At 52.6% G+C, this 23,883-nt stretch overlaps 1 protein-coding gene across 4 annotated transcripts in view; it reads left to right on the top strand.

Annotated features, from left to right (window-relative positions):
• The window catches only part of TTC7A (tetratricopeptide repeat domain 7A), a 116,891-nt gene that overhangs the window by 16,746 nt on the left and 76,262 nt on the right, over positions 1 to 23,883 (top strand). For all 4 annotated transcript variants that reach the window (XM_035001621.1, XM_035001623.1, XM_035001624.1 and 1 more), the window contains 2 exons: positions 12,681 to 12,811; positions 15,238 to 15,353. In XM_035001621.1, the coding sequence (XP_034857512.1) occupies positions 12,681 to 12,811; positions 15,238 to 15,353 (247 nt within the window). The remainder of the gene's footprint in view (positions 1 to 12,680; positions 12,812 to 15,237; positions 15,354 to 23,883) is intronic.

Below are 23,883 nucleotides of genomic sequence, written 5' to 3'. Positions count from 1 at the left end.
CAGAGGCTCAGTGGGGCACGTGGATGGGTGTCTCCAGCGTGGAGCTCCTGTTTGTTAAGGGAGCCAGGAGCAGGCTCGGGGCCCAAAAGACATAAAAATACACGCAACTCACCCACTTTCCCCTTCATGGCAGAAGGACCCGTGTCCTTCTGAGGCATCACTCACAAGGACTAGGCCTTCCTCTGAAGTCGGGAGGACGTGGATTAGACCAGAAGATGCTTTCTGATTCCCAGGCAGGGCCCTAAGCACCAACGGAGGCACTTGAGAGAAGGGGCACTTGCAGCAGTCTTGAGTTTCTCTCGTCTGGAATGCAGAAACGGTACCTGCGTCTGTGTGTGTATTGCATGGGGCTTCCACGACCCTCCAGCTTCCGTAAGGGGTTTCGTCCTCATCTCTACTCTATGAGGTGGGACGCAGTTGTTATTCCCACTGTATGGGTGAAGAAACTGAGGCTTGTCCAAGATCGTGCAGCCTGTAAGTAGCAGAGCTTAGATTGATGGCCAGGTAGTTGTCTCTTTCACGCTTGTGTCCTACCTGTGACACAGGAGCCCACCCGGGGAGCAGATTACAGTTACCAGTGAGACGGGTCCACGCAGACAAGGAGAGTACGGGTGGTGCAGGAGCCCCGACAGAGGAGAGGTTCCCGGCAGTTCCTGCAGAACCAGCGGCCAGCCAGGAGGGACGATGCGTCTGGGCACTGTCCTTCTGTCCCTGAGGGTGGCCCACAAGGGGGTCTACCTGGGCCTTGGTTAGATGGGGGGCTTCAGCATCTCCTGGCCTCCGTTAGCCCTAGGTTGACTAGGAGCCGCAGCCCCCGGTGAAGCCTGTACCACTGTCCCCTGGGTCTGCTTAGCGTGGAAGCAGCCTGGGGCAGTGGTGTTGCTGCGCGAGTTGGTCAGAAAACTTCCTTTTTGGGGCCGACATCAGTCACCGTGGACTGGAGTGGCAAGTCTGCTCTCCCACCCTGTTCCCCAGGCCCTGCAGCGGCCCCCTTGTGACTTCTGCCAGCCCCTATTTTATTTTTAAGATTTATTTATTTGAGAGAGAGAGAGAGAGAGAGAGCAAGAGTGAGCATGGGGTGGGGGGAGAGGCAGAGGGAGGGGGCGAGAGAAACTCCAGTAGACTCCGTGCTGAGCGCGCAGCCTGACTCGGGGCTCAGTCTCACGACCCTGACATCACGACCTGAGGCGAAACTGTGAGTGAGACGCTTAACCCACTGCGCCACCCAGGCACCCTGGTAGATACCTACTTTTCATGGTGTTGCCCCACCGCCATCTTGATTTGTTTAGGGGGAACATCTTCCATTTACTTTGTATTAAAAAACAATCAAGAATAATTTGGTTTCGAGGCCCTTCTCAGAAGATCTGTCTGCCACCCTTGTGAAGCCCTTGACAGAGCCTGCTTGTTTGATTCTGCATGCTCATGGCTGCCGGTCCTGTCTCCCCGCTGAACTGGAAGCCCTTGGGGGACAGGTGGTCCTTTCTTCTGCACCCCCAATCTTCTCTCCCTCTTCTCCCTTCCTGGAGCCATCCATGCTCCAGCTGAATGAGGTCTGCTCCTGGTGTCCAACGTGATCTACAGAGTTCTGCCCCTTTTCCTTTTCTTGAGCCTCCGCTCATGCCCAACAGGCCCCTTCTTTATTCACTGTGCACAGAGATAGCCCTAACACTCCCTGTAGGCACAGTCCAGGTGCCTCCTCTACCTGCAGGCTTCCCTCCACCAGCAGCCTATAGCATTCTCTTCCTCCTTCAAGCTCATTTGGACCTTGACCCAGTCTCCCCAGTTCGGTCAGTATGTTCCTCCTGCCAGGTGTCTGGCCTCTGGTCGTTGCACCCCTCACAGTCCCTGGCCCGTGTCTTCCTGGAGAAAGTAAAATTTGCCCCCAGTTGATTCAGCCTGCACCTGCCAGGTCCCTTCCCATGAGGGAGTGGCAGTCAGGTGAGCAAAGTCTGCTGCTGGTGTGATATGGCTCTGGGAGAAGCAGCTGCTCTGGAGGAGGAGCTAAGCACGAGGTAGCTATGGCCAGACTGATGAGTCACAAGCTCTAACTGGTGCCACTCTTTACTGTCCAGTCCCTGAACAGACCAGTCATGGTGTCAGTGGAGTCTACCATTTGGAAAAATCAGGAAATGGAAACACCCCAGGGGTGGCTAGTCTGTAGCTTATTTCTGTGACCTGCTGGGGTCAGGGCAGTGAACTTCCTGCTGGCCATGGTGCCCCAGCCACGGGGCTGCCCCCACTTCTGTTCTGTGGCATTTGCAAAGTCCCCTCTGGGGCTGCAGCTTCTTAGCAGCCCACTTCCAAATGGGCGTAACATGTCTGGGATCACCTTAAGAGTTGAGTGGTTGGAGGCCTTGTTTTCCAGGTTTGGGGTCGGTCTGGCTCTAATGTTCTCCAGAACAACCTAGTAATAAGCCTTTGGACATTTAGCACCAGATCATCTCCGTGGTTAAGAAACTAGTGCCAGAGGTTTTACTGACACAAAACCGTTGGCTGTAGATCCGGACCTAGAGGTTTCTGTCTCTGCAGCAGGCCTCAGAGCCCCTCTCAGCCCCCAGCCCTCAGTTTAGTGGGCTGGGCTGGGGGGTGCTCACACCTCTTGCCCGCAAGCTGCATTTGGCTCTGTAGTAGCATGGGGTCCTTGTGAGATCATGGGGGATCAGGCCTTTCCCAGGCCCAGCCTTAGCTCTCGATAGGGTCTGGTCTTCCTGTCTCCTCTGGCACTACCTTCAGCAGGAGCAGAGAATTTCCAACCCTGGGGTGCCAGGGTAGCTCAGTCAGTTAAGCGTCCACTCTTACAACAGTCAGGTCTTGGTCTCAGGGTTGTGAGTTCAAGCCCTGTGTTGGACTCCATGCTGGGCATGGAGCCTACTTAAAAAAAAAAAAAAAAAAGGAATTTCCAACCCTGATTATCTGACTTGACCCTCAGCCAGCTCTGATTGTTGTCCACAAGCAAAGCAGGCCCCTTAACAAAGCTGCATTGTCCAGAGGGATTGCCAGGAGTGAAGCTTGCCCCTTTTTTTTGTAGGCTTTACTGTGGACCCTAAGAAGTATCCAGCATAGGCTAATGTCCTGAAATGTTCTACCAGATGCCCTAAGCTCCAGTCTTCACCTCAAGACAAAATAGGCTGCATTTCAACAGGCACTGCTGCTGCTGTGTATCTAGAATTCCAGTTTCTTACTTGAGAGATGGTAAATCCTCAGTCATACCTGACCTTAACTCAGCCAGTCTTGCACTTCAGCAATTATCCCCTCTGACATCATACTTCTGGGGATCAGTTTCCATATAATCAGACTTAGGGTTATAATGACAAAAATGCAACTCCAACTAGCTGGAAAAGCAACAACAAAAAGGAGGGAGGCACTGGAAATGTATGCACCCATGTAACTAGAAAGTCAAGGCAGGTAGTTGGGCATCAGGCATAGCTGGATCCAGGCGCTCCTTGTGTTGATGTCTTTCTCAACAGCTCCAGGTTTACATGGTTCAGCACATAGCACTTAGAACCACAGGAGGAGAGAGTGTCTCATTGACCTGGCTTGGTCTCATCTAGGTTTCTGGGTTGGTGCCAGTGGTGGTATTTCTCCACCTGAATCTTATGGACTGAGTTGGAAGAATGGTTCCTTAAAGGAAAATCAGGGTGCTGTTACCAAAGTAGGTGAAAGGTATGGAGGGCAGAATCCCAGAGCTCAGGCAGCACCAACTCACCTCAAGTTACACCAGTAGTGACCAGATCAGGATTTGAACTCAGGCTCTCTGTGACTCCAGCATTTGGGGCCATCCCTGATGCCCAAAAAGTACTTGTTGGATTGAACCACTCTGTCGCAGAGAGGGAAGTGAATGAGCCCTAGCTAGTTGTGGAGCTTTGCTAGGTTAGCTTGGAGGTGAACCTGAACTTAAGGAGGAATCATCTGCAGATGAGTAGAAGAGGTGCCTTCCAGGTAAAGGAAGAGTCCAAAAAGAAGGTCCAGGAGAAATGGAGGTGACTTATTGAGAGGTGGGATGTGATGACACCTTCTTAGAGCAAAGGGGGTGGCGGGTGTGGGACTGACTGGGAAATGAGGGGGCATTGAGAGCCTTGCAGTAAAGCTCAGGGTGAGGGCGCCTGGGTGGCTCAGTCGGTTAAGCATCTGCCTTCGGCTCAGGTCATGATCCCAGGGTCCTGGGATCGAGCCCCGCATCCGGCTCCTTGCTCAGCAGAGAGCCTGCTTCTCCCTCTCCCTCTGCTGCTCCCCCTGCTTGTGTTCCCTCTATCTCTGTCAAATAAATAAATAAAATCTTTAAAAAAAAATAAAGCTCAGAGTGTCTCTTTGCTGGTATTCTAGAACTTTGGCCCTAGGTAGCCATGCATTGATGGGCAGGCAGGAGCTTCAGGGCCCGTGCTGTCAACATCTCAAGCTCACCTGCTCAGCCCCCCAAGCTGCGCTATCACTGTCCACCTCTCGGAGGGCTGTTCCATGGCAAAGGGCTGCCTCTCCCCTTGGGCCTGTGTCACTTCCGTTTCTCTGGTGCTAGCTCTGTGTGGTGACATGTAGGGAGGAATGACCCTCCATTTCTCCAGCTATGAGTCCTGCCCTTCTTCCCCTCTCGCTCACAGCCCAGCACCAGGGAGGCCGCAGACCACCCTCTGGACAGGCTTGCGTGCCGGCTGACGGGTAGAACACGGGCCTGGCTGTGGAGAAAAATGGCCTCGGTTCTCCCCAAATACCACAGCTAGCTGTTAAGTGGTGAAGGTGCTGTGGAAAGTAAAAATGTAAAAAAAAAAACACACACACACAAAAACAAAACAAAACCCCCAAACCATTTAGCAACCATGAGAATTGATGTCCACTAAATTCTCTTCTCCTCAGTCCTCGAGTTTTTGTTTTTGTTTTTCTGTTCTCTTTCGGTTAGTGCAACCCCAGGCTATTCTGCTCTCACCTGGGAGCTTGTGGCTTATTGAAACTTTGAAAATAAAGACACCAGGCTGCTCCTAGGGCAGGACATAGTCGCATATTTTGTTTGGGGGGGGGGGCAGTTTAGTCCTGGTATGGCAGGAATTAGCTGTTGATTTTGGCTTCCTTTGCAAAGGGGGCGTGGGTCGCTGGCCTTGTGGGGAGGCGGGTCATCACTCTTGGTACGGCTGCCCTGCCCCCACACTGCAGTCCTGGGAGCGAGGGCCTGGCCTCCAGAGGGAGAGAAACAAGTGGAGGGGAATGCTGTTGGGGCATCCTAGAAGGGGCTAGGTGTGTTCTTTGTGTGTGCACCTGGCCTTTGCTGAGTGCCTTCCTGGTCTGGGGGTGTGGAGTGCAGTCAGGCTTTGAGGGGTGCATTTGAATCACCAGCACCGACATGAGGGCCTGTCCCCTTGCAGGGTGGATGGCTATAACTCAGCCATCAGATAACGCATGTGAAAGGTGGGCTACCAGGGGCTGGCCAGAAGTCCAACATTTGGGAACCCCTGGGGGTCACAGCGGGTAGGGGGAGACCCAGACATTGTTGAAGCCAGAAGACCTGGATCTAGTGTGGACTCTGGCACTTCTAACTGAGGGGTGTTGGAAGGAATCTCTCCTCCTCAAATTAGAGGTTTCATTTGTCATTCCAGGGAAGGACCAAATCCCTTCCAGAGAGGTCATTATGAGCCTCACTTAACATTCTCTGAGAGCATGTGTTCTAATCTATATAGTATCACCAAATTTCAATTTCACGGTCCCCCATGAGTTGGGCATTGATAGTAATCCCATTTTGTGTTTCACGAAACCGAGACTTAGGGCTTCTATAAACATTTTGGGTATATCCTTCCAGTCTTTTTTCCTGTAGGTTTATATGTGGTTTTTTTAATAAACAAAAATAAGTTCAGGGCGCCTGGGTGGCTCAGTTGGTTAAGCGACTGCCTTCGGCTCAGGTCATGATCCTGGAGTCCCGGGATCGAGTCCCGCGTCGGGCTCCCTGCTCAGCAGGGAGCCTGCTTCTCCCTCTGACCCTCCCCCCTCTCATGTGCTCTCTCTCAAATAAATAAATAAAATCTTTAAAAAAAAAAAAAAAAAAAATAAGTTCATACAATCATATTTTATAATGTTTTCTAAAGTGACTATTTTATGAGCCATTTTCCAATACATGTCTACATCACTGTTTAAAGCTTCATAGTATCACATTGTAAGACTCTTTTGTAATTTAGCAAACTTGTCCCGTTATTGGACCTGTAGGTTGAATCTCATCTTTTTGCCATTATAAACAGTGCTGCCATAGATATCTTTGAAACTAAATTTTTGCATGTGTCATTAATTTTTTTAGTGATAAATTCCTAGAAGTAGAGTTACTGGATCAAAGCATATGTACTTTTTGGAGACTGGCACATGGAATCAAATTGTCCACTTTCCCTTTTTTATTTTCCATTTTTTTAAATTGGTAAAATATACAGATACATAAAAAGATGCTCAACATCACTGATCATCAGGGAAATGCAAATCAAAACCACATTGAAATAGCACCTCACACCCGTCAGAATGGCTAAAATCAACAACACAAGAACCAACAGGTGTTGGCAAGGATGTGGAGAAGAAGGAACCTTCTTACACTGTGGGTGGGAATGCAAACTGGTGGAAAAACAGTATGGAAAACAGTATGGAGGTTAAAACTTAAAAACAGAGGGCGCCTGGGTGGCTCAGTCCGTTAAGCGTCTGCCTTCGGCTCAGGTCAGGATCCCAGGGTCCTGGGATCGAGCCCCGCATCAGGCTCCTGGCTCTGCGGGGAGCCTGCTTCTCCCTCTCCCCACTTGTGCCCTCTCTCACTATCTCTGTCTCTCTCTCTCAAATAAATAAATAAAATCTAAAAAAAAAATAAAATAAAAAAGTTAAAAACAGAATTACCCTATGATCCAGTAATTGCACTACTGGGTGTTTACTCGGAAGATACAAAAACACTAATTCAAAGGGATATACATACCCCTATATTTATAGCAACATTATTTATGATAGCCAAGATATGGAGCAACCCAAGTGCCCATCGATTGATGAATAGATAAAGAAGATGTGGTATATAGGTACAATGGAGTGTTAGCCATAAAAAAGAATGAAATCTTGCTCTTTGCAACAACATGGGTGGAGCTAGAGAGTATAATGCTAAGCAAAATAAGTCAGTCTGGGAAAGACAAATACCATATGCTTGCACTCATATGTGGAATTTAAGGAAACAAACAAAAAAGAATGAGCAAAGGGAGGAAAAAAAAAAAAAGAGAGACAAACCAAGAAACAGACTCTTAACTATAGAGAACAAACTGATAGTTACCAGAGGGGAGTGGGGGCGGCGGGGCTGGGGGAAACAGGTGATGGGGAATAAGGAGTATTTGTCGTGATGAGCACTGGGGGATGTATGGAAGTGTTGAATCACCTATATTGTACACCTGAAACTAATATAACCCTGTAGGTTAAGACTGTAGGTTAAAACATTGGTAAAATAGATATAACATAAATTAAGTATCTTAACTAATTTTTAAAGATTTTATCTTTAATTGTGGTCAAAACATGTAACATAAAATTCACTATCTTGACCACTTCTAAGTGTACATGCAATTCAGTAATGTTACATTCACATTGTGCAGCCAATCTCCAGAACTCTTTATGTTGCACAACCCCAACTCTGTATGCACTGAACATCTCCCCATTTGCCCTTCTCTGCAGCCCCTGGCAACTGCTATTCTCCTTTCTGTCTCCATGAATTGGCTACTTTAGGTTCTACATACAAGTGGAATCATACACTATTTGTCTTTTGGTGACTGGCCTGTTTCACTTAGCATAACGGCCTTAAGGTTTATCTATGTGGCTTATGGTAGGATTTCCTTCTTAGGCATGTATCACATTTTCGTTATCCATTCATCCCATCAGTGTATTCTTGGAATGTTTCTACCTTTAGCCTGTTGTGACTAATGCTGCATGCACATGGGTGTACAAATACCTCCTTGAGACACTCCTTACAGTTCTTTCGGGTCTACACCCAGAAGCAGAGTTGCTGGACTCATAAGGTAATTCTGTTTGTAATTTTTTGAGGAACTGCCACTGTTTGCCACAGCATCTCTACCATTTTGTGTTCCCACAAGTGCCCTGCTTCTGAGTGTGACTTATAAGGGTTCTTCCCTACCTGGCATGAGGCTTCTTCCCTGAGGGCTGAAGCAATAACTTGCCTTTCTTCCTCTCCCTCCCCTCAGCCTAGGTACCTAAATCTGGGCTTAGCCTTCTGTGGGTACCTTGTGCCCTTGGACCTACTGGGTAGGAGGGAGGGAGAGGTCCACCCAGCTGGAAAGTTCCATTGCAGAGGAAATGTTGTGCTCTCCACCTCTGCATCTAGGGCCCAGGGCTCCAAGGGTGGGGCTTCTTGGAAAGATGCCCATCTGTGATGTGATGAGTCATCTTAGCCTGAAGAGGCAGGGACCCGCCAGGGTGTTGAGCCCAGGGCTAAACCAGATCAGCTTGCCTGCAAACCAAAAGTTCCAACTTAATGAAAAAGCAAGTACTGTTCTTGAAAGGGGCCCTCCCTTGGCTTGTAGAGCTGGGTGTTTTCACAGAAAGGCCCCTTTGCCAATGGGACTCGAGAGGCAGTACCCTGGGCTTCCTGGCAGCCCCTGGCTTCCTGCCCACTTACAGGGCTGTCTGACAACCCCTGGGGTCCTTTGGGGGCCAGGCTGAGGAGCAGCCCGTTTCATCTTGGATCTAGTGTTGTGGTTTGGCCACTGGTGTAGAAACGCTCACAGGGCAGAGGGTAAAGGGACCCAAGGGCTAGAGTGGGTTTCCCATCAGATATTTGTGGACAGGAAAATGGACCTTCGTGGGAGTCAAAAAGCAAATGTAAGGTCAAGAAGCCCCTTTTTATGGGCAGAACTAGATGCCTAGACTGTGACCCTCATTAGGAAAAGCCATTGCCAGCTCCAGGAAGCTTTTTGGTTGTATGTGTATTGGAGATTATTTCACAGAGGACCCCCTTAGTGACCATAGCTCTTGTACTTCGATCTTTCAGTTCTCTGCTCTCACAATTGCTTCCTTCAGAGAAGGCATTCTATCCATTATTTTTGACCAATGTTCATACAGTGAGGTACATTGATCTTAGGTGTATAATTTGGTGAGTTGGACAGGTGTAAATACCCATGTGACCAGTACCCCACTAAAGACAAAGAACATTGCCATCACCCCAGAAGTTTCCTGCAGGCCCTTTTCCAGTTGGTTCTCGCTCTACCCCCATCTTCAGGCCCCCGGCAATGATTCGTGATTGGTTCGTTTCTATTACTACAGATTATATTGCTTTTTTTTGAATGTCATGTAACTGAAATCCTATAGCATGGACTTTTTTGATATCTGGCTTCTTCTGCACAATCTGATTTCTTGGAGATTCATCCATGTTGTATGTATATCAAGAGTTTGTCCTTTAGTTTATGTCTGAGTGGTGTTCCATTGTATAAATATGCCACAGTTTCTTTATAAATTCAGCAAAAAACCATTTTGTAAGTGGAGCAGGAGAAAGCCCGCGGGCTCGCTCCTCTGCATAAGTGAATGAGTGCATTCAGCTCTATATCCATCCACTCACCAGTCACCAGGCCCTGCTCTCCCTGGGTGCCAAGAGCAATCAGGAATGGGCAGAGAGGATGGTTCCAGGGTAGGTAAAGGCATATGCAAAGGAGATGCAGGGAAAACGTGCTGCTGGTTCTGAGGTCAGGAGGCTTACGACGGCTTCAGAGAGGAGGTGGTTTCGCTGCGAGTTTTCCAGGAGGACGAGACTGAGAATTTCCAGAGGAGCATGGCAGAGAGGCCCCTGCTGGGTGCAGGGGGAACAAATGAAACGGTGGACAGTGGAGGCTCCACTGACAGATGTTACTCAGTTCACCACCTTGCAGTGGCCAGCCCACTGGAGGCAGCCCGAGCCGGCCAGGCGGCTGGCATCATCCATCCCAGGTCTGGGCCCAGCCTAGGGGCAGGAAGGAGCCCAGCTGGCAGCCTGTCTCTCACATAAGCCACAGAGTGACCGTGTTGAAACAGATCCACTGTAGGGCTTCTGGAATGTCTGCATCCTCCCGCCGTCTGCCCTTGGTCTCCCAGGCCAGGCCTCCGAACAGTTGGTTTGTCCCACCTTCCTGCGGGGTGGACAGGCCCCGTGGCTAGGGAGGAGGGGCGGGGCCAGCACTAGCAGTGAGCAGTGGTGCCTGCCTTCCGTCTTCTTTCTGCATCTCCTCTAGGACTCCCACTAGTCTCTGCCCCGTTCAGCGCTCGCGAGTGAGGAGCTTTTCCCTCCTGGTCATGAGTTATTTGGCAGGAGGCATGGTGACATTCAGTGACCCTGGTCACTGAGTCTTTGTGTTGAGCAAGGGCCTTCATGTTCTGTGCCTGCCTTCGCCCGGGCCAAGTCACCCCAACCTTTGGACCCGTTCACGCCCCAGCCTGACAGAGGACAAGGTCACTAAATCCATATGAGTTGGGATCTAGCCAAGCAAAACGGTAATTCCTTACCTTGTGTTTGCAGGGCACTTTGCACTCTGTCAGGCAGGATCAGGCTTGCCGTGTCTTCTGCCAGCCGGCCGGTGCTTGCTTAGTGCCCACCCAATCGGTAGAAAGATGAACGTGAGATGGTTGTGCCTTTAAAAGCGTACGGTCTGACTGGGCAAGCGTGCGAAGAAATAAGTATAAGAAATGGTGGGGCAGGAGTATGTCAAGCATAGACTGGGGCCCCAGGAGGGAAGGGTTGGTCATACCAGGGTATATTAGGAGGGGCTCCACAGAGGAGGCAGTATTTGGAGGGGCAGAAGGTAAGTGGTGATTTGGGGTGGACCTAGGGGATTAGGTGGGGGTGGGGGGTGCATTCCAGGCAGGAGGAAAAACTTGAACAAGGTCAGCAGTTGGAAACAGGAGGTTGGCTGTGGATGCAAGCAGCTGTGGTGTCTTAGCTTGGGCTGCTATGACGAAGTACAGACTAGGTGGCTTATACACAACACACATTTATTTCTCACAGCTCTGGAGGCTGGAAGTCGGAGATCAGGGCACCAGCATGGTTGGGTTATGGTGAGGACCCTCTTTTGGGTTGCAGGCTGCTGACTTCCTCTGTGATCACGTGCCGGAAGGGGTGAGGCAGCTCTCTGGGGTCTCTTTTATAAGGCTACGAATCCTGTTCGTCACCTCCCACAGACCCCTGCCTCTAATACCATCACCTTGGACACTAGGTCTTCAACATAGGACCTGGGGTCTGGGGGCACAAACATTCAGCCTGTAGCACATGGCAAGCGCCAAGGATGGCCCGGTGACAGGGATGGAATCCTAGAGGGGCTGGTATGGGGCACCAGGAGTTTGGACCTCACCCTGTAGCACTGGGGACCCCTGAAGGGTTGAAGCAGTGGAGTTCTGGAAGGATCACCCCGGGAGCAGTGTGCAGGACGCATTAGAACAAGACTGGAGGCAGGGAGGCCAGGGAGGCTGATGTGGTCATCCACTCGAGAGGTGAAGCCTAAAATGAGGGAGGTAGGGGAAGGGAAGTATTGAGGGCACGGTCATCAGTGGGCACAGGGCAGCAGAGAGTTGGGGGTTCTACTCCTATGGCTTCTCCAGTAAGTTCATCCTGAGCACCTGTTGCATGTAAAGTACCGTGTGGCACACGAAGGTGAGAGAGACCTGGCTGCTGCCCGTGAGGAAGCACCAGTCAGGACAGCACTCTCTAGTCAGGTCTGAGTGTTAGTCACATGTGACAGAAACACAGTCGGGACTGACTTGACGCAAAACAGGGTGGGGTGTTCTGGGCGCGTATACTGGGACGTTTCGGGGGTAGAGCCTCGGGCAGGGTGCTCAGACAGTGTCTGCCCTCTTCAGGCTGGTCTCATCTTGACTCTAGATTTTTCTTCTCCATGACCATGAATTTATTCAGTCTTTTTCTTGTCTTGAAAAAAAACAAAACTGATGCAAGTATAGTTGTTTTCCTTTATGGCATCCACCGCTAACAGGCATAACAGTGCTTTCCCTTCTTGGCTTCTGACCCTTTCTGGACTCTTTCTTTTTTGTTTTTGCTTTAGAGCAATGGTTTTACTTTATTTTACTGAAAAAAAAAATTCGTTGTGATAAAAAAAAATGACGGAGTGGGTGCCTTGGGGGCAGAGGCGGCAGCTGTCTGCTTGCAGGCTGACCCGTGTCTGAGTAACTTAGGCGAGGACCAAGCTGGATCCGTGGAAGGGTGCCTGGGAAGTGCGGCCTAGCTGCAGCCTCTGTCGTGTGCAGACAGCAGGGCCTGCAGTGGTGGTACAGAAGGGTTCACAGTTTGCCCACGTGGGGCTTTCAGCGACAGGGGGAGAGAAGAGCTGGGTGTCAGCACCCACAGTACAGCGTAGAAACGGCAAGTGCCGGGGCAGCGGGTGTCTCCGGCCAGCAACTTGGAAGGAGGGTCAGGAATGGTTCCTGTAGGAGCTGGCCTGGAAGGGTGGGCAGGAGTTGGACGCGGGGGTGCCATGCTGTGGTTCCGTGCGGGGCTTGGGGGTGCCCGCTGTCAGCCCGCAGCTTGACCCCAGCCACCACCAATACCACCGCTTTAGCTTCCTCCTTCCCTGCCGCCGACCTCGCCCCCCACTGGCTGCTCCTGAGCCTGGGTTTCCCCGGGGTGAGCCCACCCCTGGGCCCGTGAGCAGGGCCTGGGGTCAGGGGGGGCCAGGGCAGGGCAGGTCTGAGGTGCTGTCCTCCTCCCGCAGGCCTCTCCCTGGAACGCCTGCCCAACTCCATCGCTTCCCGCCACCGCCTGACTGAGAGGGAGGAGGAAGTGATCACCTGCTTCGAGAGGGCCTCCTGGATCGCTCAGGTGTTCCTGCAGGAGTTGGAGAAGGTGAGCTGAGAATACGGCACTCCGCTTCTAGCTGCCTCCATGGAGCGCCTGTCACAGCAGGCCCCCACTAAGCCCGTGCATCGCCCTTGTGCATATTGGGAAACGGCACCCTCCACCCCTCCAGTGCCCCTCCGCCTCAGTGGTTGGAAAGCTCCTCGCAGTAGACCTATTCTGTCAGAACGAGACCCTTCGCCTCCAGCAAACAGATTGAATAAACGAGTCTGCACCAGGGAGCCCAGAGCCTCCTGGGTGAGCTCGACTCGGACGACCAAAGGTGACAGCCTATCTGCACCCGTTAAACTTACGTAATCCTCACAACTCTGTGAAGTAGGTATTGTGTTTATCCCCGTCTAGTAGGTGAGGTTTTTGGTTTGGTTTTGTTTTGTTTTAAGATTTTATTGTTATTCATTTGACAGAGAGAGAGCACAAGCAGGGGGAGCGGCAGGCAGAGGGGAGGCCTTGGAGCCCATTGTCCGAGCCTTGCAGAGGCCAGCAGAGGCCAGCCAGCCGGGGTCTGGAAGTCCTCAGGCCTCCCCTTCTCCCCACTCCCCCTGCGGGAGGCCTGTATGAATTGTTTGCAGGCCAGAGTTGTCGTGTTAGCAGTACGCTGTGATGTTACCCCAGTTCTTCCCTTCTGGGGAGCTCTTGGTTTAATGGGAGGAGGACAGACAGCTCCATTTCACAAGGATACCACAAATGGTCACTGAGTTCCTGCTTTTGTGTCAGGCAGTACTCTGAGTACCTTACAGCCATTCTCGAATTTAACCCTCACACCCACTGGCTGGGAGAGGCCCTGGTGTTCCTATTTCCCAAGTGAGAAGCTCGGGTTTGGGGAGGAGTTCAGACAGCTGCTAAGTAGCATGGGCAGGATTGGAACCCTGGGAGTGTGGCTCTGATCACTCGTAGGGGAGAATTCGGGGCTGGTGCCTAGACATTCTGTTCAGTAGACAGTTAAAAGGCACTAGAAGGCAGGTGCCACGGCAGAGGCCCCCCGCGGTCGGTGTCATGAGCTGAGAGTCAGAGCCCAGAGCCTCACCTACTTCGGCAAGTGCCAAAATGTCAATCCAGCACCTGTCTTGTGACAGGCCTTTTTGGAGGAGTCATCCTCCAGAGCTGGGTTTCTCAGCCTCAGCACTATGGACATTGGGGCCAGATCAGTCTTTGCTGTGTGGGGCTGCCCTGTGTATTATAAAATGTTCAGCAGCATCCCGGCCTCTACAGATGCCAACAGCCCCCCGCCTCCCAGCCAAAACGGGGTGACAACCAAACTATCTCCAGATATGCCAAATGTCCCTGGAGGGTAACATCGTGCCCCTGTTGAGTGTCACTACCCTAGAGTCCCTCTGCCTGTTTGGATTTTAGGAGGAAGGAAGAAGTGATTGGGGGACTCAGGGAAAACAACACTCAAGCACATTCCCTGGCAGAAGTCCACTCGGAGACTTGGCGTGGTTGAATTGACCTCTGCTGAGGTCATGTGGATCCCTGCTAGACAGCAGTGTTTCAGGAGCCCTTCCCATTAGAACTGTATGTGGTGTAGAGAAAACTTTCATGAAATAGTCTCCCATTCAGTCAGAAGCCTAGGCTTTTGACTTTTAAAGGGGGTTACGATGATGGGCTGTGGTTTGCAGGGCCGGAATCAGGGCCCTGTGGCAGTGGGCTGACAGTCGGGCCCTGGGAGCTGGTTATCTCGGGTCAGGGGAGGGCAGGCGGTGGAACCCTGTGCATTCTCAGGAATGCTGTGTGTCCCTCCTACGACCCAGCCCCAAGCTCCAAGGAAGTAAGAAGCTCTCTTAAAGATAAGGTGGATGGCTCATTGATTTGTTTCTTGGATCAGGGAAGGGAGGTGGCATAGGAAAGGCAGGCCTATCTTGGTGGGGCTGGATGATCCTCTTAGAGCTGAGGCTTAAGGACAGGTCAGTTAATAACACAATTGCTGCTCAGGTTTTCCTGGAACCTGGGGTCTTAGCCGTGGGGCTATTCTGACATCCCGTGGTTATATGACAGGAACAGCGCCTGGTATATGGTAGTCACTCAAGGGTTTGTTGATTGAGTGAACCAAGAAGTCATAGAAATAGCCTGAGCCTGTAACTGGCCAGACCTAAGTTGGAGGTTTAGGTGCGTGCTGGCTTTGTGACCTCAGGCACATTCTGAGCCTCAGTTTCCACGTCTATGAAATGCAGACAAAACCAGCTTTGCAGGGCTGTTGTGGGCATCTAGCATTTGGAGGAGGAGAGCGTGTTTCAGACGTATGTCAAACAAAAGCAAGTTAGATTGGGTTTGGTCTGAGAAGCACACGGCGTGCCTCTGAGGCGGCTCGGGACGGGCGCTGGTGATGGGGCCGCCAGATCTGCCGGGGCTGACTCTCACCCCAGCCCCTCTGACTCAGAACTCTGAGACAGTGGCTCTCTCCATGTTCCCCTTCCCAGATCACAAATAACACCACGGCACGGCACCTGAAAGGCTCTCACCCCGTCGACTATGAGCTCACCTACTTCCTGGAAGCCGCCCTCCAGAGCGCTTACGTGACAAACCTGAAGAAGGGGTAGGTCACTGGCAGCTGAGTGGGAGCTGGACATTTCTCTCTGGGCCGGGGGTGCTCCTGACGCTCGTCACGTTAAGTCTGGCCTCTCTGATCTGGGTGTGTGCTCTCTTAAGAGGATGGTGGGGGCTGACATGTTCCCAGCTTGTCAGGCTGAGGTAGGTGGAGGCACACACCTGGGGAGGGGGGCAGTCCGGCCCCAGCTGGACCCCTGGCCTGGAGGAGGCCTGTACGCCCCTTCTCTGTCTCCATTCTACCCTCACTGTCAGACAAGGGGGTACTGCTCGAGTCCCTGTCTTCTGAATGGTAAGAACAGGGTAGAAGGGTCCCCACCAGGAGGCAGGCTGTCACCCTGCTCTCGGGGGAGAATACCTCCCAGAGCTCCTGATCCATCCCAGCTGCTTGGAAAGTCAGAAGCATTATCATCATTTATTTGTATTATTTTTCATGACAGTCCCCAGCTGGGTAAGCTGCTGGCCCAAGCTTGAACTTCACACCTTTTGTTTTTGTTGTTTAAGTGTTTCTTGCGACAGGCCAGGGAGGCAGGGGAGTCCCCGTTGGGGACGTGTGGACCAGGAGGCCCGGAGAGCCCTGGGCTCAGCCCACCGTGTGGCTGGGGGGGGTGGGGGCTGGAGCTCATCACGGGGACCCCGGGAAGCATGCCGCCTCTGCTCTACCTCCACCACTTGTGTTCTTCTTTCCGTTTGTGGTTGCTGAGCTTCAGTTTCAGAGACGCAGTGGCCCGGTGGGCCAGTTCCTGTTTTTGCTGCCCAGGCAACTGCCACCTGGCTACTTCTCCCTAGCTGCAGCCCCGGCCCCTGCCCCTGCCCCGGGGCACCCTTTGGTCTGCAGGTGCGGCTCTCGGGGCTGAGGGGGTATGTGAAGAGATGCCCCCTCAGCGGAACCTTTGCAGCACGGGGGCTGCCGCCGCCTGTTTTTACAAATAAAGTTTTATTGGAACATAGCCACACGAACTATGGACCTACTGTCTCTCACCCAGAGTGGAATAGATAGCAGATCCTAAAATATTTACTCCCTGGCCCTTTACAGAAAAGCGTGCTGCGTGTTTAAGAGGCCCTCCCTCCCAAGGCCACCTGTAGGCACAAAGGGTAGAGGTGCTCTTCTGTATGGCACACCCTAGGAGTAGACCTCTGGGATTCCGGTGTCCCCTTCGTTCTTGCGTTTAACAAACATTCATTGTCTGAATACGGGCTGAGTCTGCGGGAGGCCCTTGCTAAGCGCTTCGCCTCGTGTGTATTTGGTCCTCCCGATAGCCCTCTGTGGTATGGGCTGTTGCATCCCCATTCTACGGGGGACGTGGGGGCACAGAGAACATAAGTGACCTGCCCTGGGCAGAGCCAGGACTCCACATGCAGGACCCAGCGGACGCTCCTACCCGTTAGGCTGCCCTGCCCACAGCAGAAACTGCGGGGGGAACAGGTCCCTGCTGCTGCCGCCAGGTGCGCCCACCTCCTGTGTGATTGCTCCAAGTGCACGCCGGCTTGGTAGGTGTGGCCTCAGCTTCCGGTTGGAAGAGTTTGGGGGGGCGCCCTGGTCATCTGGAGGTCGCCAAGGCAGGGCCCAGGAGTGGGAGGCCACCCAGCAACCCTGGGCAAGTTCCTCTTCTCTCCCCCACCCCCGGCTCCGCTTCCTTCCTCGAACGGGGGGCTTCTGTTTGTCCTGCATTGGGGGAGGGGGTGCGGTGAGGGTCCAAGGAGAGGCAGGAATGAAAAGCACCTTGAGTACTGAGCTGAGAGCACAGGGGGTGCTGTGAACCCCTGCTCCACTGCGGTCCCCTCAGGGCTGCCCGCTCCCCTTCCCCACACCACACGTGTTCCAGGTGTGACGAGGTTAAGATGACCGTCAAGGACAGCCAGGAGGGAAGGAGGGAGAGAGCCGGCAGTTATCAAACACCTGCTGTGTGCATGTGCTCAGCGGACGGTGTCCCGTGAAGGAAGTCAGGTGACCCCAGGTCACTCGAGAGGGGACAGAGCCTCAACAAGGTTGAGTAACTTGCCCCACCTCACCCGCTGGGATTCCAGCTTCGGATCCAAGTAGCCTCGAAACCCATGTAGTTTCCAGTTTTGGGGTGGGGGGTGTGGGGGAAGGACAGGACCCTGGTGATGGTTGGGCTGATCCTGGCTACGCTGACTCAGGGCTCTCTCTGCTCCTCTGGGACCCTGAGTCACCATTCTCAGCGGGTGGCTCCTTTTCCCGAAGCTGGTCCCACCCCACCCCGAGTGGGCCTCTTCCTCCCTGTCTGTGTTCTGCACACTCTGGCTGTGTGTGTGGGGGGGGGGGGGGTGCCACCGCAGTGGACAGAGCATTAGCCAACCCTCACCCCTCCAGGAGAGCCCAAGTAATTCCAGTTACTGTTCTGTTCCTGTCACTCTGCTCCCCATCCTGTGTCCTCTTTTCCTTCTGAAGCCCAGATTTTAGTCCTGAAAGACAGGATGCTGACTCTTCTCCTCCCCCTCCCCCAGCCTCCCATGCCTCCCAAATAAAGAGCAATGGAAACTGAATCATTTCTTTCCAAGCAAACAGCCCAAACATTTGAAAGCTTGAGTGTTGAGCAGCAGTCCCCGGGACACATGGCAACAACTCAGCCCCTTCGTGCATTTCCTGTGCCCGCATCCAGCCCAGAGGTGGCCCGGGAATGTGACAGATATTTTTAGAGCAGGGATTGTGGCCCCATGTGCTTGGCTGGACTTTAAAGAATTTCTATCCCCCCTTTTCTCTTAACAGTAGCTAATACTTGTTGAATACTTACTGCATGCCAGGCAGAATCCTATGAAGAATTAATGTCCCCACTCACTGAGGAAAGGAGAGGAGAAGTAACTTGCCCAGAGCCAGCAAGCCGGTGCTGAGCGGGGGTCTGTCCCCGCCCAGTCCCGGGCCTTGCCTACCACCCACCCACAGTGGTATGAGCTCTCGTAATTACTCATTATCGTCTTCAGGTCAGAGTTCTATCTTCCTAGGTGAATCACCAGTTCCATTGGTTTTTTATATATATATTTGTTGTTGTTAGGAAGTTAAAAAAAAAAAAAAAAAGTCACCTCAATCCAGGGTTTCTCAGGTACCGACCTGTTAACAGGGTGAGCCAGATACCAGTACGTCGTAGGCTTTCGCGACATCCCAGCCTCTGCCTGCCAGGTGCCGGTAGCTCTTCCTGCCCCGAGTGTGACAACCAAAAATGTGTCTAGACGTTGACAAATGTCTTGGGTGGTGGAGAGCAAAATCACCCCGGTTGAGAACCACTGCCTTAGCCTAAGGTGTGAGGAGCAGAGGTTCGGAGGTACTTTGGGACCCCGATGTCTGACATTGGGTCTTCTCCTCCAGGGCAGCTCTGAAAAGTCTTTAGAAGGGCTCCAGGGCCATTTCCTGTTGGTAAATCCCCCCCACCTCACCTGGGGCTCTTGGGGTGTTTGGGAAGGTGATAAAACCCTTCCCCACGTAAAGAGACTGATGTCACGGCCCAGTAAGGGGGAGGGGCTAAGGGAAAAACCCCAGAGAACAGCCCAAGCATTCATTTCACAGGCAGCCTCTGAGAGCCCTCTGTGCACCAGGCACCCCACCTGACTCATGGGGTTGAAGCTGGGAACAGGATGAGCTCCCCTCCTTCGGGAGCTTCCATTCCAGCACGGAGCAGACAGTCAAGGAGCCGAATGTAGCCCTCAGACATTGCTAGGTGCTAGGGAGGGAAGGGGGGCAGGGAGGTGGGGGTGCTGCTGGGATATGGTGGGCTCTCGGGGACCAGGGAGCTTCTCGGCCTTAGAAGACTTCCCTCGGGGCCTGAGGAGCAGGGGGAGATGGTGGGACCTGCTTCTGGGCAGAATCTGAGAGCTGGCGCTCATCCCCATGTGGGCCCTGGGTGGACTGGGGGTGCCCTGCTCCCAAGGACAGATGGCCACAAGCAGTACCTGCTCCCAGAGTCCAACCTTGTCCCTCCGTGTGAGGATTTGACATAATTTAAAGGGTGTGGTGTTCTCCAGTGTGCAAAATGGGGGTGCAGGGGTTGCTTGACCTCCAACAGCTCTTCTTTTATTCTGGGCTTTGGTTAAGGCTGGGCCTAAGTATTTTAGACTTAGTAGGTGTGAGGGCCATTCATTTTTCCCCTAGGGGCCTTGACCTAAAAGGAAAGTTATGAATTGCGAGAGGCCCCGTCCAGAGGGCAGGGGTCTGAGACCCTCGGTTCGATTCCCCTCGCTGCCACAAGAGGGCAGCAGTGGACTCCGAGCAGAGCTTTGTCCCAGGTAGTTCCGCAGGCACCAGCTGCCAGGAGAGGGCACCTTTGGAACGTGTTCTGTGGCTTTGGACAATGGCAGCGGGGCCCAGAGTCCTAGCTGTGGGAGAGGTTTGGTTCTGCTTTGCATGAAGCAGCTCCAGGGGTGAGGTGCAAGGGAAGCCAAGGGCGACGCAATAGCAGGAAAGTTGACTGTCCCTGTCCAGGGCCCTGACCTCACTAGGACCTGAGTCTCTGGGCAGCTCCCAGGAAACAAGAACGTGAGCTGCAGGCTTCTTCCCCCAGAGTGGGCAAGGGGCCATTCTCTTTGGAGTGGTTTTTTTTTCCCCCTTCCTTCTACCTAGACCTGCAGAGCCTCTTCTTGGCTCTGGGCTGAGAGTGAGCTTGAGCCACGTGTACTGAACCAGCTGGGCTGTATGTTTCGTGCGTGTTAAAAAAACAAAATTGTTTTTTTTAATTACTAAAGCAATATGTGCTCACTGTACCAAAACCAAACAATAGAGAAGGGAGTGTGTGTGCTTTCTAAGGGAGTTTCCTGGGCTCGGCAGGTTGTTCAGCCTTATAAAAGCACTCTCCCTCGCTGAGGGCTGTGGGTGTGTGTGTGGGGGGGGGTGCGCAGCTGCCCGCTAGGTGCTGACTTGAGAGGCAGCTAAAGCTGCCTGGGCAGCAGCCGGCTGTGGGGAAGGGGCTCTGCCCTAGAAGGCCCGGCCTCCTGTGTGGTATGACCCCGTGAGGGGTGTCTTCAGTCAGCAGCAATTTTGTCTTATCCTTGACAGCCCACCCACTATCTGCAGGGCTGAGGAGGGCAGGAGACAGAGTGCTCTAAGGGGGATTCAGGGGCCAGAATCCAGCAACACGGAAGCCCCAGAGAGCCTCCTACTGACCTGTGTCACTCTTTGGGGCACAGGAAAGCCTCTGAGGCCCATTGGAGAGAATATACTCTCCCAGGCTTTCTTAATGCACAGCCTGTTTTTATTGTTAGCACCCACTCACTACCTGTCCCGCACCTGGCTAGACAGGAAGGATCTCTTTGCCTGGATGTCCTCAGTGCCCTGCAAGGGAAGCGTCACTACCTTTTTCTGGGACTTGGGGTAAAGAGGAGAGCTCTAGTTTTTGAAACTGATGCTATGGGTCTATGGCAGGAGTGAACAGCTTGATAAGTGTTTGAACTTCACCTGACCTTGCCTCCTGATTCAACCCTCCAGCTGGTGGGATCGGCCAACTGGCTGTGTTCTTCTCGGTCCTTGACCAGAAACCTCTCCTGCGCAATCAGTGTCAGCCCTGAAATGGGGACTTCTGGCCAGGGTCCCATGCCGCAGTTGTCTGTTTAGATTCCATTCAACCATAAATTCCATGCAGTTTCTTATTCTCTGTTTCAGATCAAACCAAAAAACTAAACAAAACAGTATTTGTTGCGGACCTACTGTATGCAAAACACTTTGCTAAGCTCTGAATAAATTCAGGAGTGTGGCTGATTTAACAGACTGTGTGCTCCTTACCTGCAGGTCCACGAAGGAGATATTCACTCCCTCAATTCTGTCTCTCCATTCATTCCACGAGTGTTTGTTGAATGTCTCTTGTCAACAGGGTTGATGACCAACCAGACGCTGGGTGACAGTAGGTACTTTGGAAAGACTAGTCACTTAGCTGAATTTCAGGAGTCCTGGAGTTCACACAGCCAGGAAAGGAAAGTATAACCCTGCTGGGTCAAAAGACAAGCATTGTCTTTCTCAGGAATCTTTTTAGTTTAAAGGGAGAAAAGTCTGAAGCCTTGGTGCCTGTGGTAAGCCCGCCCCTCCCCTCGGGAAGCGATGGCCTGGAAAGGCGGGTGTCTACCAGGCTTTCATTTTCCCGTTGGAAAATGGGAGTTTATTTATTCCGCAATGATTTCTTGAGTGCCTTCTATGAGTCAAGCATTGTGCTGGTAGCTGGGAGAACAAAGCCTGCCTTACCAGCCTCATCGGAAGCTGTGAGGATAGAGTGAGACAGAGCACCTCGGAAAATCTGCCCGCTGCCTGCTGCTGACAAGGGGGCTGCCAGGGGCTCGCCACCTCCTCACACCTCCCACCTGGAGGCCTCCCTCGATGACCCATCCCTGCCTCACACCTCTGTCTTTCTGTTCCCGGCCAGCCAGGCTTGACTTGAGTTGGGATCAATGGCTTCCTGGCTTCTCCACACGCAGCCTGATTCTGGGCCAGGGTTGGTCTGAGGCCCTGTTTGGATATTTGTTGAAAGTGGCAGCTCTGCTCTGAAAGGTCAGCACGAGAGACCGAGAACAAAGAGATCTTTCAAGTTGCCCTCTCACGGGGCTGGACAGAGCCCCAGCTCTACCTGGCACGGGGAGCTTTCTCTCAGGCTGGTGGGAGAAACCCCATCTGATTTCCCATTTCCCGGAGGCATAAGCTGAGGCAGAGGGCTGTTCCCGACATCTCAGGACAGGTCAGGGCCAGCTGGGATCCCAAATCTCTCCCCGTACAGCCCTGGCCACCAGAGCCTCTGTGCTGGTTTTTCTCTTTATGGGCATTCCGTAAATATTGGGATTTACCCAAAAGATGCCTGAGGATGATGACTTGCCTTGTGAAAGGATTCCTGGGAGCTGATTTAGATGCCAGAATCCCTTACAGATTTGAAAATAGTAAAATTACACAACTTTTTGGACATGGGATCTTGTGAAAATGTAGTTCTGAATCCTTCATTGTGTGCGTATGGGGGGGGGCAGGATCCCTGAGAGTCTGCATTTCTCTGCACCCGCGCCCCCCGCCCAGGCGATGCCAGTGCCTCGGTCTGGGGGCCCTCTCCTAGTGTTGATGATGTGGAGACTAAGGCAGAGAGAGGACAGTCCTTGAGCTGGAGTGGGAAAAAGAGACCGTAGTCCCTCTTGGCTCTGGGCTCCTGGTAGCAGCCTGAGCTGGGCTGCCAGGGAGGAAGGTGGCAGGGAGCCCACAGAATGGAAAGTCACCCACAGGTCCCAAGAGCCACGGACTGACTCTGGGCCCCAAGGCTCTGGGGCAGTCCCAGGGTCCAGTCTCTGGGCCCAGCCTTGCCCCAGCCTGTGGCCATTGGCCCAGCTGCCAGGGCATTGCTCTCCTGCAGACTTCCCAGAGCCAGCCATTTCTTCTCTTTTCTGGAAGCCCATGCCTCCTGTCTTGTTGCTCTCTTCTGGTGGCGGCTGGTGCTGGGCTCTCCTCTCAGCTGGCCTGATCTCTGGCCAGCTAACACTGGGTTCTTTTCTAAGGCAGAGGCCTCAGTGGGACTGAAGGGCCTCTGCTGCAGGCTCCTCCTACTTGGGCTCCTGGGGACTCCTAGTCTGTCCCTGGGTGTGGTGTGTCTCCCAGGGAAATCCTGTGTGTATGTCCCCTGCGGGGGCAGGGCTCACGGGAGGAGACAGGTGGACACAAAGCTGGGAGATCCCCTCAGGTACTTCTGTCCTCTGCCCCCTACCCATTCACTCCTGGACTTCCAAGCAAAATAACATGGCAGATTAAAACATAATTTAATAAGATCTTTAGGGGCACCTGGGTGGCTCAGTTGGTTAAGCGACTGCCTTCGGCTCAGGTCATGATCCCAGGGTCCTGGGATCGAGTCCCACATCGGGCTCCCGGCTCAGCAGGGAGCCTGCTTCTCCCTCTGACCCTCTCCTCTCTCATGCTGTTTTTCTCTCGCTCACTCTCTAATAAATAAATAAAATCTTAAAAAAAAAAAAAAAAAAAGATCTTTAGGACCCAAAGTAAAAGGGGAAAGGAAAATAACTATTTGGTGTGCCTCGCCCACATGCCCGGGTGTGTTTGGGCTTTGCACACATTCATCTTCCTGACAGCACTAGGAACACATGAGGAATCCTCCTCCTGTGGACAGGGAGGCAAGGACTCAGAGTGGCTGCTACACTTTCCCAAGATTATGGATTTAGGATCTGGCTGCAAAACTAGGGTTTCCATGTCAGGTTGTCCCTTCTGGAACCTGGCTTCTTAGCATGGGAGAACCTGAAGACACTGAGGCTCATCCAAACCGATGGTTTTCAAAACTGAAGGTCCATAGGAACCCCCTGAAAACTTGGTAAAACCCAGATTGCTGGACATTGCAAACTGCACAACTAAAGGGAGAGAAGAGGCCACATCAAGGAAGGACTTACAGAAGCTATCCCAAGATGAATGGGGCAAAACCCTGGACACTGTGGAAGCCACCATTGTCCTGGAGAAGAACCTGAACCAGGCCCTTTTTGATTTGCATACCCTGGGTTCTGCCCGTGAAGACCCACATCTGACTTCCTGGATGGCGACTTCCTAGCTTTGA

This window comes from Mirounga leonina, unplaced genomic scaffold (assembly GCF_011800145.1).
Source record: "Mirounga leonina isolate KUSES-001 unplaced genomic scaffold, KU_Mleo_1.0 Mir_125, whole genome shotgun sequence".
Lineage (NCBI taxonomy): Eukaryota > Metazoa > Chordata > Mammalia > Carnivora > Phocidae > Mirounga > Mirounga leonina.
Note: the sequence above shows the minus strand (reverse complement) of the source record. Positions and strands in the feature narration are given on the sequence as shown.